The following is an 18,332-nucleotide window of genomic DNA, read 5'->3' as shown; positions in this document are numbered from 1 at the left end:
AACAGCTGCCCAGCCTAATTTCAACCCAGTGGATTTCCACCCTGATCCTCTGGAAAAAGGAATCTGTTCTCTGCATTAAAAACAGATGAGGAGGTTCCCCTTGATGAATGAAAGCTGTACAAGAGGTCAATGCAAACGCCTCGGCGGATAAAATAAAAAGGTCAGCTGCTCGCCAGAGCGGGAAGCGGCTGTCCTTCTCGCTGGGAATCGGTCGCGGGAGCAAAGCCAGCTCGCCGACTCATCGAAGCTGTGCTGAAGAAGAGGAATTAATGAAGTGGTTGTCGCTTCGCAGCTGTTTTTTCACTGTGTGAAAACCCAGAGGGAGAACTTAAGAGGCAGCACCTGCGAGCTCCCAAAACGACAAGGTTGCAGGAGGAAGCAACCGCCGACCTGAGGGAAATGGATCGATTCCCAGCTGGGGCCAACTTATAAAGCAGTGTAGCCACGCCACACATCTCTACCAGGTGCAAACTGGGCGCTTTTGAAGGCTGGCAGGACCAATCTTAACTTAGACAAGTGGTCTTGTCAATGGTCAACGCCTCTCAAAAATCAATGTCAGCTCTTAATCACTAGCGGTTGTGAACTTCCGGGAAGCCTGTTTTTCGCCCTCCCAGAGCCTCCATGCAGCCCCTGAACTTACCTGGCATCCAAAACGGGCTGCGTGGAGAGTCCTGGGAGGGGAGGGGCGAGGTGGGCGGGGCCAGCCAGTCCTTGCAATTACCAATTTGGCAAACCGGATGTAAAATTAGCATCCGATTCACCAGCACTGGTCCGAACCGGCTGAATCCTCTACCCCTGCATGAAATTATGATGAGAATTATACTGACGATCCAATCCAAGGGTGCTTTTGAAGAAAGAAAGCTCACCGTTCCAAAGAGGTGCCGATGTTGGGTCGATTGTACTTTCATTCAAGGATACTTCTCGGATTCTTCTCCTTCCCCCATCCAAAGCCAATTGGAGACTCTGAAGCTGCTCTTCATTCAGATGTCGGCGCTGCAAATCCGTCGTCCTGGCTGCGTTTTCAGGACCAAGGTTTGCAAGCTGCTCTGGAGACAGTTCCTGCGATAATAAATACAGGTAGTCCTCAACTTACGACCACAAGTGACCCCCAATTTTTATTTTTATTTTTTTGTATATGTTTTATTTGCAGTTTTCCTTTAACAACCAATATATTTTGTGGACAGAGTAATGACTGGGGTCAATACATTTTTACACAACTCTAACAATGATAATACAATATAGATATATCTTTCTATCCTAGAAAGGCTCTGGTGCCTGGGGAGAGCAAAAAACGGGCCTTCCCCACCCCCTCCGGAGGCCCCCCGGAGGCCAGAAACAGCATTTTTCCTGACTTCTGGTGGGCCCAGAAGGCCCCAAAATCAGCAGAGCTGAGCTCACGTGCCCACCGATATGGCTCTGCGTGCCACCTGTGGCATGCGTGCCACAGGTTTGCCATCACGGGTACAGGGTCTACTGCTTGAGTAGGGGGTTGGACTAGAAGACCTCCAGGGTATCTCCCAACCCTGTTAGTCTGTTAATTTATAAGCTTCCAAATGCATCTGATTTCATTCCTTGCAAGCAAATGGTGACTTTAGAGCTTTCCATGGTGACACCAGTCAGACAATAAAGAGAATAAAAGTACCTGAGAGTTGATTTTTCCCCCAATTCCAATGCAGAATATTCTACCAAACAGTCATATGATTATGCCTACTTTAGAAGCCAAACCCTATGATTAGAACTGCGCAGTCATTATCTTTCCTCGTATTGTAGAACAATGACAGCAAATGTGAACAACTGACATTTAACAAAAATGCCAAAGAGTTTCTCTGGGTTTTTGTGTTGGATTTGTCTTTTTTTTTTCTTTTTTTCAGAAGGCAATTGTCTCCGAAGGCAGCAAGTAATTATGAGATATAAATTCATCTCTCTCTTTTTCCCCTTTCGGTTCAGGTTTGAACAGCTGCAAAATTTCACCCTTAGATGATGAAGCGGCGGGAGGAAACTGAGGGTGCGTGGAGACAAGGAAAAGAAAGAGAGAGAAAAAGAAAGAGGAGAAACAGAGAAAGAGAAAGAGAAAGAAAGAAACTAAAAAAGAAAAAGAAAGAAAGAAAGAGAAAGAAAGAAACGAAGGAAGGAAGGAAGGAAGGAAGGAAGGAAGGAAGAGGGAGGGAACAAGGAAGGAGGAAGGAAGGAAGACTGATTTTGAAAAGGAAGGAAGACTAATTTTGAAAACAAAGGAAGGATTTTGAGAAGGAAGGAAGACTAATTTCGAAAACGAAGGAAGGAAGGATTTGAGAAGGAAGGAAGACTAATTTTGAAAAGGGAGGGAGGGCGGGAGGAAGGAAGGAGGGAGGGAAGGAAGGAAGGAAGGAAGGAAGGAAGGAAGGAAGGAAGGAAGGAAGGAAGGAAGGAAGGAAGGAAGGAGAGATAGTAAATTTTAGGTGTCTTCAAGTTGATTGCCTGGATGAGTCCCTGCAGTTTTCTTGACAAAACCTTTGGAAGCATTTTGCCATTGATTTCTTCCCAGGGCTGAGAGAGAGTGACTGGCCCAAAGTCACCCAGCTGTCTGCACCCTACACCAAATTGGGTATCTTAAATATGTAACCAGCCACAAAGCCATACGTTCCTCCCCCTCTCACCTCATTCCCCCCCCCCAAATAAACTTTAAAAAGATGGAGAAGGCAGCAAACCCAACGGAAAGCTTTCCGACTTACTTTAAAGATTTCACTGGGGATGGACGCGATGGCCGCAGGCTGGAAATAAGCCATCAATTCATGATCAAGGCCTCTTAATTCCTTCTCTTCTAAGCCAGCTAGCACGGGAGAGGGAAAAAAAGGGGAAGCGATCAGGACACAATTTCCCGCCGTTCCGATTAGACGGAATTTGGAAACTTTGAGGAGCACCAGCCCTTAGCGGATCAATATTTGATTCTAAAACTCAGGATTTCAAGCCCCCTCTGGGAAATCAAACCAGAGCTTGCAATTAAATGGATGTTTGATGGGAACCAAGTTTAGTAAAAAATGCAGGCTCAATTAGTCCAATTCTCATTTTTGCTGTTTTGCTTTTAATAAGAAGGGCTCCAAAGAGGCCCCCACAGTGGTGGGTTGCTCCTGGTTTGCACCGGTTCACAAGAACCGGTAGTAAAAATTTGTAGTAGTTCCGAGAACCGGTAATAACATTGGCTGGCCACACCGCCAAACCGGTCCCCGGCCTGGTCGCTGCTCACTTACCCCGCCCCATCAGAGGCTTTTTTTTTTTTACTTTTAAAAGGAGCCTGAGTGGCGCAGCAGACTAATGCTACTGTTAAAGGTCGTATTTAGCTTCCAGCTGCCTGCAATTACTGCGAGTTCAATTCTCACCAGGCTCAAGATTGACTCAGCCTTCCATCCTTTCAAAGGTAGGTAAAATGAGGACCCAGATTGTGGGGGCAATAAGCTGACTTTGTTTAAAATATACAAAAATATGAAGGCTATTGCTTAACGCATTGTAAGCCGCCCTGAGTCTCCGGAGAAAGGCGGCATATAAATCAAAATTAAAAAAAAAAAAAAGCATTTTTTTCTACAACCTCTTCGGCTGAAAAAATGCTTTTAAAAGTAAAAAAAAAAAAAAAAAAAAGCCTCTGACGATCCTGTAGCTCAGCTGGGATCGTCAGAGGCTTTTCAAAGCATTTTTTCTACATATTCTTCAGCCGAAGAGGTGGTAAAAAAAAATGCTTCAAAAAGCCTCTGACGATCCCAGCTGAGTTGCCTGATCATCAGAGAGGCTTTTCAAAGCATTGTTTTCTGCAACCTCTCAAGGTTGTAGAAAAAATGCTTTTAAAAGTAAAAAAAAAAGCCTCTGACGGTCCCAGCTGAGTTGCCTGATTGTCAGAGGCTTTTCAAAGCATTGTTTTCTGCAACGTCTCAAGGTTGTAGAAAAAATGCTTTTAAAAGTAAAAAAAAAAGCCTCTGACGGTCCCAGCTGAGTTGCCTGATTGTCAGAGGCTTTTCAAAGCATTGTTTTCTGCAACGTCTCAAGGTTGTAGAAAAAATGCTTTTAAAAGTAAAAAAAAAAGCCTCTGACGGTCCCAGCTGAGTTGCCTGATTGTCAGAGGCTTTTCAAAGCATTGTTTTCTGCAACGTCTCAAGGTTGTAGAAAAAATGCTTTTAAAAGTTAAAAAAAAAAAAAAAAGTTGGCCACGCCCACCCAGTCAAATTACCCCCACACACCAAGCCACGCCCACAAAATAAGCCACGCCCACAGAACCGGTAGTAAAAAATTTTAGAACCCTCTATTTTCTCTTACTTCTTCTGCTGCACAGAAGGTGAATCAGATCAGAATGGAATAACAGAGCTGGGAGGGACCTTAGAGGTCTTCTACTCCAACCCTCTCTGGCCAAGCAGGAGACCATGTACCATTTCAGACAGGTGGCTGGCCAATCTCTTCTTAAAACCTCCAAAAGTGTTGGAGAGCACTCACAACTTCTGAAGGATCGTGCGGCAAATCATGGCTTGGAGTGGTTAACTACACTTTCTTACCAGCGATAGTCCCAATTTCTTGCAGGGTTGCAGGGTTCCATTTCATGGGACTCCCAAATATAGATTCGACTTTCTTTTTAAATTCTCGCAGAGTGTTTGAGCTACACGGCAAAGAACCCAGCCTGGCTAAAACCACACTACGGAGAAAGCAAAAGAACACCTTATCACAATCAGCCTTTTTTGACACCCGGTTGCCAACGTTTCGTAGGGAGAAGAAAGAAAAGAAGGAAAGATGGAAAGAAGGGAGGGAGGGAGGGAGGGAGGAAGGGGGGTAATGAGAGAGGGAGGGAGGGAAGAAAGGAAGAGAAGAAGAAAGGAAGGAAGGAGAAGGAAGGAAGAAGGAAGAAAGAAAGAAAGAAAGAAAGAAAGAAAGAAAGAAAGAAAGAAAGAAAGAAAGAAAGAAAGAAAGAAAGAGAAGGAAGGAAGGGAGAAAGGAAAGCGAGGGAAGGAGGGAGGGAATGAGAGAGGGAGGGAGGGAAGAAAGGAAGAGAAGAAGAAAAGGAGGAAGGGAGGGAGGGAGGGAGGGAATGAGAGAGGGAGGGAGGGAAGAAAGGAAGAGAAGAAGAAAAGGAGGAAGGGAGGGAGGGAGGGAGAAAGAAGCAAGGGAAGGAGGGAGGGAATGAGAGAGGGAGGGAGGGAGGGAATGAGGGAAGAAAAGGAGGAGAAGAAAGAAGGAGGAAGGAAGGAAGGAAAAGAAAGAAAGAAAGAAAGAGAAGGAAGGAAGGGAGAAAGGAAAGCGAGGGAAGGAGGGAAAGAGAAAAGGAGAGAGGGAAAAAGGAAGAGAAAAAGAAAAGAAGGAAGGAAGGAAATAAAGAAAGAAAGGAGGAATGAAGAGAAGGAGAAAGGAAAGGAAAGTGAGGAAAGGAGGGAGGCAAGGAAGGAAGGAAGAGAAGGAGAAAGAAAAGAAAAGAAAAGAAAAAAGAAAAGAAAAGAAAAAGACAATGATACAAGAGCTAAGAAGTTTTTGCCCCTTCAGCTGTCGGAGACAATGTAAGAATTAAATAATCAGAGCCTGTAGGATTTCAGAGTATTTCTCTTCAGCGGTGTCCAAACACCGTACCACTATCTTTATGAGTAGACTATGAGTAGCAGGGCATCCTGCTGCAACAGATCTAGACAGGGAATGGAAAAACCACACCACAAAAGATAGTTCACATTTTGCTCAAATCGGTTATTTTTATTAATGTGGCTGGTTGCTGTTTTAACAGTTAAACACAACCTTAGAGTCCTGATTGACGAAGGCAACTATCTTCCATATTCTGCAGCTTGGTTGCAATAATATTTTGGTTGTTTTGCAAGCCTGAGAAATGGGTCTAAAAAAACATCGAAGGAAAGCGGAGTTTTTTTTCTCTTTGAAAAAAGCAATAATCCCCCCTTGGACTATCCCATACCTTTTAGAAGCATTTCATGGATGAGAGAAGAACAGATGGGTACATGTACCTGAATTCGGTGGCATTGATGGATGCAACCTCTGTCGAGTTTAGCGTGCAAAGAGTGGCGTCAAGAGCTACCAGATCAAAACTTTTGAGACTGGCTATCTCTTGCCCCGAATCATTCAGAAAACCTTGCAAAATAGATTTCGCCTGGGGGTGAGGGGGAGAAATAAACAACAATAACCACAATACATATCCCTGTGTTTTTCTTTCCCCCCCCAAAAAAACCATATTACTTTATGCAAACTGATCTCAGAATAATTTGCAGCACAAATACATCCACCACCATAGAGTGAAGCAGGGATGGGCTGCTGGGGGTTCGCAGGGGTTCGGAAGAACCTCTAGCTAAGATTCTGTGCAGTTCGGAGAACCCCCAAATCCCACTCCTGGCTGGCCCCTCCCAGCCCACCCACAGGAGTCCCCATACGGCCCGTTATGTATGTAGGTAAGTGCAGGGCACCGATGGAGGCTCAGGGAGGGTGAAAAACGGGCCTACCGGAAGTTTGGGAAGGCCGGAAATTGGCCCGTTTCCAGCTTCCAGAGGGCCTCCGGAGCCTGGGGAGGCTGTTTTCACCCTCCCAGAGGCTCAAGGAAAGCCTCCGGAGCCTGGGGAGGGCAAAAACTCCTCCCCGCTGTGGTGCAGGTGGCTGGTAGGTCATGCCCACCATGGCCACGCCCACCCAGCAACTGGGCAGAGAACACCTAAAATTTTTGAAGCCCACCCCTGGAGTGAAGGGACCCCCACCCTTGAGATCCAAGGTTTGAAGGAAAACCTTAAACATTGGGAGTGCCGGGCCCAAAGATTTCCAAAACGTTTCTTTCCAAATTGTATTTTTTTACGCAATCAAAGGAGAGGAGCCAATGCGTCAGCATGATCACTTTGTTTATTTAAGGGTACACATCAGGGGTGAAATCCAGCAGGTTCTGACAGGTTCTGGAGAACCAGTAGTGGAAATTTTGAGTAGTTTGGAGAACTGGTAGCGGAAGTTTTGAGTAGTTTGGAGAACTGGTAGCAGAAATTTTGAGTAGTTTGGAGAATCAGCAAATACCACCTCTGGCTGGCCCCCGAGTGGGGTGGGAATGGAGATTTTGCAGTATCCTTCCCCTGCCATGCCCACCAAGCCACGCCTACAGAACCGGTAGTAAAAAAAAATTGGATTTCACCACTGGTACACATGTGAAATCAAAGACAGTTTTGGCCCAACTGCTACTTTTTGAAGGGAGATATTTAGTTGGGTGGATGCCACTTCACGGACCCTAATTTTCAACTCTGCTTTCAACCTCACCCACATACAACGTGCACAGATTTTAAAGCACACACACAAAGCAACAATAACGAGACTCGGCAGACCTCTCTTAAGCAATGGACTCTCGGTGTGAACTTTTATTAACCTGAGATGGATTCCAGGCTGTTTGTTGGGTCAAGGCTGAAACGGTGTCAATCAAGCTGAGATCCAGCATGGCAATTTCCTTCTCGTTCAACGCCGTGACAATGCAACCCAGGGACACGATGTGGTATCTCTTCCAGCCTTCCGGCAGACCCCAAACCTTTACAAACACACACACATATATATCATAATCAAAAAAATTCTGGAATGTGCAGAGATGGATAGCTTAACCCTAAAAAGCAAAGGCAAAGAAGATTCGGATTATTTCACAACATGGGAACTATTCTATAAATGGTTAAATGACAGATATTGAGGTTAGAGGAGTGGAATTTTTTTTTTTTTAATTTGATTTATATGCCGCCCTTCTCCGGAGACTCAGGGCGGCTTACAATGCGTTAAGCAATAGACTTCATACTTTTGTATATTTATACAAAGTCAGCTTATTGTCCCCACAAACTGGGTTCTCATTTAACCTACCTTAGAAAGGATGGAAGGCTGAGTCAACCTTGAGCCTGGTGAGATTCGAACTTACAGTAATTGCAGACAGCTGGTGTTAATCACAATGCTTTTAGTCTGCTGAGCCACCAAGCCCTTAGGCGAAGTATGGTTTACACGAGAAAGGAAAACAGAGGAGTAAATTTTGGTTGATGGTTATATAATTGATACCATAATGGAAGATAATATATGTTATAATATGACTGATGTTATTGCATATTTGTTTATACAGGTAAAGGTAAAGGTTCTCCTTGCACATATGTGCTAATCGTTGCCGATTCTAGGGGACGGTGCTCATCTCCGTTTCAAAGCCGAAGAGCCAGCGCTGTCCGAAGACGTCTCCGTGGTCATGTGGCCGGCACGACTAAACGCCAAAGGCACACAGAAAGCCTCCGGAGCCCGGGGAGGGCAATAAGCCCCCCCCCACGGTGCAGGAGGCCAACTAGGCCACGCCCACCATGGCCACGCCCACCTAGCAACCGGGCAAAGAACCCCTTGCTAAAAATTTTGAAACCCACCCCTGGCCTTCACTAATCTGATGTGTTGGAGAATAGATCCCATCATCCCCAGTCTCTCCCAACTTCAGCAAAGCTGAACCAGAGGGGGAAGCTGTATCAGTTCAATCGCTGAATCACCTCAACTTGATTTCCCCAATTGATCAAGAGACTATTTAGTGCCGATTGGCAAAGGAGCAACTTATTATTCTAGAGGTCTGAGAACTCCCCAAAACTCTTTCTACACTCTTAGTAAACCTCTTGTATCGTGCAGTGATTTTGTTTTAGCTTGGGAACAAACATGTAATTGGGAAGATTTTATATATCTATTTTTCATCTTAGGATATGGAATGGAAACTAATGGACATTTTCACTTGCCCGTCTTACTATATATTTCGCGAGTATTCCTAGGAAGCTTTACCCAGAATTATAGATTTATATTTATTTACTTGTACCCCTTGGGCATTACGCTATGAGGACATTAACGTGTGCATTTTCAAATCATTATTTACTTCTACTTTTTTCTACCCTCCGCCTCCCTTGGCCTTGTCACTCCCAGTACAGCTAACAATTCAGGATATAATATTGCAATAATATTTTAATAGTGCAGCTGCAGCCTAAATCAATAGCAATAAAGCAGGAGGACAAGACTGAAAAGAAAACTGGATTTAAGAGCTCATAACAAGCTAACAAAGTTTAAAAACAACAACAACAACAACAGGGAGCTGTTTTAAGACGTTAAAAGACACAGCACTGGTCTGTTTATTTATTTATTTATTTGTTTGTTTGTTTGTTTGTTTGTTTGTTTATTTATTTATGAAGAAAACCACGAATTTAACTCTCCTCCTGTGTCCTTTTGTGAGTTCTCTCTCTCTCTCTCTTTTAAAGTGCTGCAATCATCGGTGTGATTATGAAACAACGGATCCTGAAACTGCTCTAAGCTACAGTTTAACCATAGTTTAGCAAATGACCCACAACGGGTGGTATCACGGAACAAGATGCACAAAAGTTAAATCAATTTATGGTTTTATATATATTGGGCTAAAATAAACAACCACGCGCTGAAAGACAGAGCAAAAAAATAGCCAGTTGGTCAGCAAGGGAGAAAGTGAGTTGGAATAAGAAGATGTCACTACCCAGGCTGTTCCTGACATCAAGATTCAGAATAGAGCTGACAGACTTCCTGTTTGCTGCTGGCCGCCGCCAGACGTTCCTTAGGGATCGTCAGCTTCCACTGCCTGTTAGAGCCGCCTTCACAACGGAACGGCGGCTCGAAAAAACTCCGTTCCCATGAGGAAACGGAGATAGAGCCGGCAGGGGTGGGTAGAACTCTCTGCAGAGTCCCAAAAGTTTTTCTTTTACTTTTGGGATGGAGCGGATGAGATGCCCCATATCCCCAGCCGTTGCTCCGGGCTTTGGGAGACCTCTGCTAATGCAGAGCCAGGCGTCAAAAGCAAGCTTGCGAATTTGACAGATTACTCAAAGAAAATGTGAGCTGGACCTGTAATACTGAAGCGCAAGTATTTTACTTATCTTTTAAAAATTACTTAAGAGAATAGAGGAAGAGAAAGAGGAAAAAAGTTTCTTTTTAAAATGGCGTCTGCCGCGGCTGGAGAAGAGTTTGAGAGGGAAAGTTCTTCCGTTTTTTATTATTACAATGTAGCGGAATAAATACCACTGGCTACATTTGTAGACAAAACTCCGCTCCTGTTTTTGTTTTTCTCTTTTTTCCCTGGAGGCTTGAGTGTTGCTGGCTGGAAGTCTTTTGTCTTGTTTTTTTTTTTTTCTTCTTCTAACAAAGCCTGCTTAGGCGGAAACATGGCACTGAGGCTTGTGAAGTCAGACAAACAAATAGGTGGGGGGGATTCCCCCACCAAGAATTTAAAGCAATATGTTTTAACTCTTCAGTCCCAGAAACCTGATTTTAATATAATAGAATTTCTCTTAGAGGAGATTGAAAGAAGGGATGAGATTGTGAATCAGCAACTTGAAAAATTTAAGCAGGAAACTAAGGAATTGGTGAAATCCAAGTTTGACTTTTTGCAGCAAAAAATTTTAAAATTGCCAGAATTCATGATTCGGTTGGATACAAATACTAATTTACTAGAGTTAAAAATGGATGAAATTCAAGATAAATTGGACAATAGATTTCAAAAAATTGAAAATGATTTGTTAAATATTCAGGATTATAGTTCAGAAGAAAAATTTAAAATGGATGCTGACCAAAAGTCTGGTAATGTAGAATATCTGGAACAGAGGATTCAAAAAGAGGTTCTAAAGATACAATATAATTTCACAGAATATGCAATAAGACTTAGAGGTTTGCAGGAAAATAACAGAGATGACTTAAGGAAAATATCTTCTGAATTTCTAGCTGGGATTTTAAAGATTCAACCTGAGGAAGTGTTTTGTAGGATTGACAGAGCTTATCGAATAAACTCTTGGATTGCCAAGCAAAGGCAATTGCCTAGAGATGTGGTAATCTATTTTTCAGATAAAGAAATTAGGAATAAAATTGTGCAAAATTCCTTCAATTCTAATTTGCAATTGTATGGAAGAAAGATTTGGATTTACAAGGAACTCCCACCTAAGATATTAATGGAAAGGAAGAAATTTGGCTTTCTGGTGTCTGAGTTAAAAAGGAGAAATATTCAATTCCGGTGGGACGTCCCAGTTGGTATTATATTGAGATATCAAGGAGAAAGATACCAGTTAAATACTGTTGAAAGGGCGGAAGAATTTTATCAAAATAGGTTGAAAATGAATTTAACGTCTTCAGATATAATACAGGATAAGCAGAAGGAGCTGGAACTAAAGACAGAGACTGTACCAGATAAATTGCCTTTGGATTTATCGGATACCCCAGCTGGATTATCTACAAATTTGAGAGAAGTGCCATCTGATTTTAATGTGATGACTTATCAAGGCAAGGACAAGCATGGAAACCAATTAGAGGATATACAAGGGATAAAAAAGAAATGCGAGACACAAAAAATTAGGATGGAGGTCAAACCCACAAAAAGAAAACAAAAAAAGAAATAGGTTGTACAAAAATAGAAATTTCTAACCCAAGCAACAGTGAAGCCAGTGATTTTAAAATATGAATGATTATGTGAAAACATAGAGGAGGCGACATATTGGTCAATATCATCCTGAGGATAGTGGCAGATCTCTGCATTGCCGTAATTTTGGGACATGGAAAGAGCCTCAAATTGATGGTTTTGAATTATCTATTTTGAAACTTCTTTTTGTGTTGATAAATATATTATAATTATCTTGAATTATAAGGCAAGAGAATCACATTGGGACATGCAGAAGATCGGGTTGTTACCCAATACGATGATGGAAATTAATAATCCTGATGAAACCCACAATTATTATTATATGGAATACAATTATAATGTCACTCGGGTGGTTGTTTTTACTTTTATATATATAAGAAGATGTTTACTACTGATGGGGGCAGATATGATTGGAGATCTTGAATAAACTGTTGCATCCGCAAGCTATGTCACCCTATTATGGATGTTGGTTTTAACAATCCAGTGGAAAGACTTCAAGAAGATATTATATGGACTATAAATTTAAAGTTATTGTCTTTTCTTTTTTTTATTTAGATATAATGGAATATATATATATATATATTTTTAAGTAGTGTGGGCAGTGAATTAAAGATATCAAGAATTGTTGTGTATGGTAAATTTGTAAGACAGTGGGTGAATAAGCTAGCTACAGACTGATTAGTTTAAGAAAAGGGATTTTTAAGTGATACATTTAGGGGAGTGGAGGAAATGGATAGAGTGGAATAAATGTTAAATTAGATTTTATGGGGAGCCCGCTTTGAAATGTTATTAAAGTAGGACTTATTGTATAGTTTTAAAGTGGAAGGTGGTTTTGAATTGTTGCAATAATGCATAGATATAAAACACTATTATGCTAAATTAGAGTTATTTTATAATAGTTATAGTATAATGTGTTTGTCTTTTTTTGTTTTGTTTTTTTTTTCTCTTCTTCTTTTCTGAAATGTATGGATAAAGGGGGATTTATAATACTTTTAGTAAGTAAAGGTCAGTATTTTGAGGAGGGAGTAAGTAATCTGTTATGAATTAGGGTTTTTTTTTGATACGAAGAAGTCACAGGGGGGGAAGGGTGGGGAGGGGGGGTTAGGGAGGGGGGGGAGGGGGGGGAAAAAGGGGGAAAAATTTGTATTTGAAAACCTTTTCAATAAAAAAAAAAAAAGATTCAGAATAGAGCTGGAAGGGACCTTGGAGGTCTTCTAGTCCAACCCACTGCTAAGGCAGAAGACCTTCTATCAGTGATGGCTAACCATCAAGTGATGGCTGGGTGCTTAGCAACATAGATATTTGCCCAATGTTACTCTGCCAAGCCATAACATAACCTGCACCAGGCACTGAGTTGTACACAAAAAACAAGATAACAGGAGTTAGATCACTGGTAGAAGCAAATGGCAGAGGCAATTCCAATTCTTAACAAAGCAATTCTTACAGAAGCAAAACAGCAAGTTATTATTATGTCCCAGTAATTCTACCTATTCTAATATTATTATGTCCCTTCAACCTCTAATGAACTGGGTACATGAATGCATTAGGAGCAGGTCCCTGGATTTGGAAGAGAACAAGGAATTTCCGTTCTGTTCCCCTCTTATCATTCATTACCTGTTTAGCTTTTTCCTTCAAGACAGCAAGCTGTGAGGTGTTAAAATTACGCACTGAGCCAAGGATTTCCACCGTTTGGGCAAACGTCCTCCTTTCCATACAGTTCAGTTCCTGAACAGACCAAAACATGTTTGCTTCTGATAATTGTATAATCTCATCCAAAGAAGGTGCTGTGACATCTTCACAATCTGAAAATGGAATAACATGGAGGCATTTCAATATTATTCACTCGAACAGATCTGGCAGCAATGGACAGACAGGTTAAAACTAATAAAAAAGAAGGTGACATTTGTACCTACACCAAATAGTAACACCAAGAGGGGAGGACCACACTGGGAGTAAAGAATGACATCAATCATAAAATAACTGTCAGGGTTCTGACGGATGCCCTAATTAAATCATGAGCCTCGAGCCAAGCTTCAAAAAAAAAATCCAGTTATTAGGAGTTTCACGTCAGCACGTTCCAAGTGAAGCCAACTCTGACCCCATGTAATTTACACCCCAATCATGACCCGGTTTCCCCCCTTCCCCCCCCAGGGTGTGTCATCAATCACATTCGCCAATGGAGCAATTTTGCGGGTTATAGAGATCACTCCCCTCCAGCCGCTGTGGGTAACCCTGAGAGACAGCCTTGAGAGAGAAATGTCTGGAATGTGCTTCTGTTTTTGGCTGTCGTGCTGCTTTGTCGGTATTCCATCCCCCTTGCCTATGGCAACTCGAGAGCAGGCCAGGGAAGCTTTGCGAGATGACAACAACCTGGTGACAAAATATCACCTTATCCATCATCTGAAGCAGAGAAATGGTTAATCTTATTACAGCCACCTATTTATTTATCAAATGTCTATGCCGCCTATCTTCTTATGGGTCACACAACCATAAAATGTCTAAATGGAAAGTCCAGTTGCCTCTTGAAAAAACACCTTTGGAACATTATAACAATGATTTCCAAAGGGAGGGGATCTATTTAGGAGATCGTTCCACCTGGAAATCTTTGTCATAATGTACCAAAGGTGCTTTTTTTCAAGAGGCAACTGGACTTTTTTATTTTTCTTTGAAGATGTTTCACTTCTCATCCAAGAAGCTTCTTCAACTCTTGAAAAAAGCACTTTTGGGACAACGATGACCTGGATGACTGAGCATCTCCATAGACATAAACAACAAAAAAATGAAATAGAAGTTTAGCAAATGCCTTTTAGCAAATATTTACTTATTTTGATGCCTCCTAATTAAAAAAACAACAACAACCTCTAAGGAACTCACAGAAGTTTTGACAGATTGATGCGATGCCTATCTTAAAGAACAGTGATACAAAGAAATCGACGGTTTGAGTCTTACAAGACAGAAGTCACGAAGAACAGAATTGCTTACCGGGAGTTGAATTAGAGGATTGGGTTGGAATTCTGGAGCCATAAAGGGATTCAAATTGAGCGAAGAGAAGCTGCTTGGGTGCAGAGAGCGGTTGGGATGTTTTCGATGCTATTTCCGAGATGAAGTCAGGAAACTTCAGGAGGGAATGAAAAAATAAAAAGATGAGGATTTTAAGTTTGAATCCCTAGTACAGGTCTCCTGCATGAGCAGGGGGTTGGACTAGATAACCTCCAAGGTCCCTTCCAACTCTGTTACTGCTTACTTTACTTTACTAATTATAGATGGTTCTCCGTTCTTTTTAGCATCCTTAATACCTTCTCAAGCAGGGCGATCAAGTCATCCTTTGGCAATAACACCATAAAAGCTCCGTGGTCCTTAATTGTTTCAACCGTCCAGTTTCTCGGGGAGCTGGAAAATACAAAATTGGAATCTCGGTTGTAAAAAGAAAGCTTTCCATTTGCCATCAAGTTTTTTTTTTTTTTTAAATGTACTGGAAAAGATTCCAACGTTGGAAGAGAGAGACAGGTGAGGGAAGAAGTGTTTACAGTAAAGAGTTTGAGCTAAGAAAAAATGAGTTTCTTTGCACGTAGCGGCTTTTTTGGATAAAAAGATAAAGGTAAAGATTTCCCCTGGGCTGCCATGTTTGATTCTAGGGAGGGATGCTCATCTCTGTTTCTTAGCTGAGCGTTGTCTGAAGACGCTTCTGTGGTCACGTGGCCAGCATGCCCAACACTGTTACCTTCCCAGCGAAGGGGTGCCTATTTATCTGCTCACATTTGCATGCTTTTGAACTGCTAGTTTGGCAAGAGCTGGAGCAAGGAACAGGAACTCACCCCAAGTGTCAGGTGTATTCTTTTTCAAACCATCCTCTGCTACCAGTGCCACGATCCAGGCAATTACCCCAGGAAGGTAACGGGGCTAATTGCCTCTCACGCACTCGGGTCTCAAACCTGGGCTGTCAGCTTCCAGCTGATGAACTCAGCATCTTTAACCGTCGTTAAGCCATCACACTTCTTTGGCTGTTGTTACTCAGTGGGACCTTGCAAAGAGCTTACCCGTGCAATTCAATTAGTCTCTGCTGAATTTCTATCTTCTGCTGGTAGCTGAGATGGGGGCACTGGCTGTATCGGTGGAGGATGACTGTCATCACTTCTGGGGAGACCCCCTGACAGATGAACGCGGGGGACAAATGGCAAAGGAGATTGCCCAACAGGTCCACTGTATATTCATCAGCCACCGAGCCTTCCTGAAATGAGCCACATCAATTCAGCAGTTGAACTAAGAGGCAGAGAAACAAGGGAGGGTCCTTTTCTCCATCCATTATGCAACTGTGGGCTCTGCTCCCTCTTATCGGACCATTCCCTAGGCAGCATCTCTTTTCTCCACCTCCCCAGGCCTTTCCCACATACCACTACAGGTAATCCTCGGCTTACGACCACAATTGAGCCCAACATTTCTGTTGCTGAGCAAGACAAATGTTAACTTGGCCACATTTTACGAATTTGGTTGCCAGAATTATCAAGTCAATCACCACAGTTGTTAAATTAGTAATCTTCTTAAGTGAATCTGGCTTCCCATTGACTTTGCTCATCAGTAGGTTGCAAAAAGGAATCATGTGGCCCTGCGACCGTCATAAATGACTCATATTTATGCAGTTTGGCAGGCTAACTCTGCCGACTGCCAGCAGTTCGATCTTGACCATCTCAAGGTTGACTCAGCCTTCCATCCTTCTGAGGTCAGTAAAATGAGGACCTAGATTGTTGGGGGCAATACGCTGACTCTGTAAAATGCTTACAGATGCCTGTAAAGGACTATCGCGTTTTCCCGAAAATAAGACCCTGACTTATATTTTTTTGAACCCTGAAATAAGTGCTTGGACTTATTTTCGGGGAGGTCATATTATTTTGGGGCACATGGAGCAAGATGGGGCTCCTCTTGTCATCTTACCTGATTTCCAGCTCTGTCTCCCTAATCCTAACCAGAGGAAATGGCGGGGACCGGTTGTGCATACATTGAAATATTTTTAGGGAGGGCTTATTTTTGGGGGAGGATTTATTTTCAGGGGAGGGTTTATTTTCAGGGGAGGGCTTATTTTCAGGGAGGGCTTATTATCCGGGGGAGTGTCTTATTTTCGGGGAAACACGGTATGAAGCAGTATATAAGTCTAAGGGCTGTTGTTATTGCTATCTGAATTTTGATCATGTGACTGTGGGGAATGCTGCAAAGGTAGAAAATTTGAAAAACAGTCACTTTCGGTGCCGTCGTAACTTCAAATGGCCACTAAACAAACAGTCGTAAATCGAGGACTACCTGGACATCAGCCTGAACGAGAAACAGACTCGTCATTGAAAACAATGGGCGTTCTTACTAAGCAGCGCTGGATTTTCTGCCGAAGAGCTCTTTTCTTTTGCTCGCTCCAGATGAGATGATCGAGGTCCGTCTTTCCCAAACTGATCAGAAAAGGGACACAGCGGGATCCGGTGACAGATTCCAGGAACTCAGCACTACCGAGAGAAAGTTTTCCAAAGCTCACTTTGTGGAAAGGCAGAAACTACAGAGAAGGAGATGGAATTTATTTCTCTCTTCTCTCTAACCTACATCAGCTGAATCAGAAATGCACCCTTATTGTCTTCAGGAAGGTTTATGTCCAGCTGCTTGTATAGATTTTCAAGTAAAATTTTATGGAAAGAAAGAAAAAGCGAGAGAGAAAGACAGACAAAACATAAAAGGAAACAAAAGATAAGTTGCAAGTGGATATCCCTATTAAATTTTCAATTGAACATACTCGGTTAGCAAAGCACAAATCTCTTATAGAACATTAAACCGGTAATAAAATTATAGATCAAGTTGAAATAGGATTCTATATATGTATAAAAAAACATGTTTTGGCTGGGGCACCATATGTAACAGCAAAGTCCAAGAATGGTTTCCAATTTAAAGGAGAAATATTTGTAGCTCAGGGTTGAAATGGTTTCCAGTTTGGACTGGCATTTTGCATCAGATTTAGGAAAGCATATTTCCATAATGTAATTAGCCATTTCCCCAAAATAGAGATCAAAGATCTTTTTTCAATAAAAAAAACATACAGTGTAAGATACCTTGCAGCCTTTAATATAAGTTATATGGATACATTTGAATGTGAAATTCATCCAGCTATTCGTATTCGACTGAGTTTTTATATCAAGAAATTTGAATCGTGTCTCTGCCAAAGAATTAGTAAAACAGCCACTTAGCCTCACATCCAATTAATAATAATAATAATAATAATAATAATAATAATAATAATAATAATAGTGCAAACAAGCAATTTTTTGCAACCGCTAAATTCCTTGGGTTTAAATCTCCATTTCATCTCAGAATTTGAAGTCTAACTTCCATTGTATGTTGATTTGCAGCAATTTTACCATGACTGCAATTAATATTTTTTTTTCTCTTTCATGTAGTCCTTTCGAATCCTAATGCCAAATGCCATAATTAAAATCCAATCAAAAGGTTTTCATTATTTGGAGACACAGCAGTTATCATAAATACTTTTTTTTTAAAAACCATGAAAGAAATGAATAAATATTGGCTGAAATGCTATATGCATATTGGCACTGTAAAGATCCATCATTTTCATGATGTTTTTCATTCCGGTAAGAGAAAAAAAAAAAGAAAAGAAAAGGAAGGTAATTAAAAAGAACGGCTTACGGAAGCACAGCTAAGAGGTAGGGAGGGACAGATGCTTCAGAAAATGTCCAGAATTTCCAAGCCAAACAATTGACCTGCAAAAAAAGGATTTTTCAAATGTGATTGCATAGAAACAAGGCAAAAAAGCTATAATCCCGAGCCACTATTTTGTTTCTATATATGCCAACATAATATCAGTAATTTTAATCCACTGTCAAGTCAATTTCACATTTAGTCGACATAATCTCAAACGAACGTTGTCATTTTTTGGCACATTTGTGATTAAAAAAAAAAA

At 41.7% G+C, this 18,332-nt stretch overlaps 1 protein-coding gene across 2 annotated transcripts in view; it reads right to left on the bottom strand.

Annotated features, from left to right (window-relative positions):
• The window catches only part of OTOA (otoancorin), a 39,231-nt gene that overhangs the window by 4,927 nt on the left and 15,972 nt on the right, over positions 1-18,332 (bottom strand). For both annotated transcript variants that reach the window (XM_087878537.1, XM_087878536.1), the window contains exons 17-27: positions 18,059-18,132; positions 16,737-16,872; positions 15,424-15,614; positions 14,683-14,776; positions 14,369-14,501; positions 13,001-13,188; positions 7,340-7,495; positions 5,955-6,097; positions 4,515-4,651; positions 2,712-2,809; positions 867-1,059 (exon numbers count right to left, since the gene is read on the bottom strand). In XM_087878537.1, the coding sequence (XP_087734663.1) occupies positions 867-1,059; positions 2,712-2,809; positions 4,515-4,651; positions 5,955-6,097; positions 7,340-7,495; positions 13,001-13,188; positions 14,369-14,501; positions 14,683-14,776; positions 15,424-15,614; positions 16,737-16,872; positions 18,059-18,132 (1,543 nt within the window). The remainder of the gene's footprint in view (positions 1-866; positions 1,060-2,711; positions 2,810-4,514; positions 4,652-5,954; positions 6,098-7,339; positions 7,496-13,000; positions 13,189-14,368; positions 14,502-14,682; positions 14,777-15,423; positions 15,615-16,736; positions 16,873-18,058; positions 18,133-18,332) is intronic.

This window comes from Pantherophis guttatus, chromosome 14, assembly GCF_059756535.1.
Source record: "Pantherophis guttatus breed Tessera chromosome 14, ASM5975653v1, whole genome shotgun sequence".
Classification (NCBI taxonomy): Eukaryota; Metazoa; Chordata; class Lepidosauria; order Squamata; family Colubridae; genus Pantherophis; species Pantherophis guttatus.
Note: the sequence above shows the minus strand (reverse complement) of the source record. Positions and strands in the feature narration are given on the sequence as shown.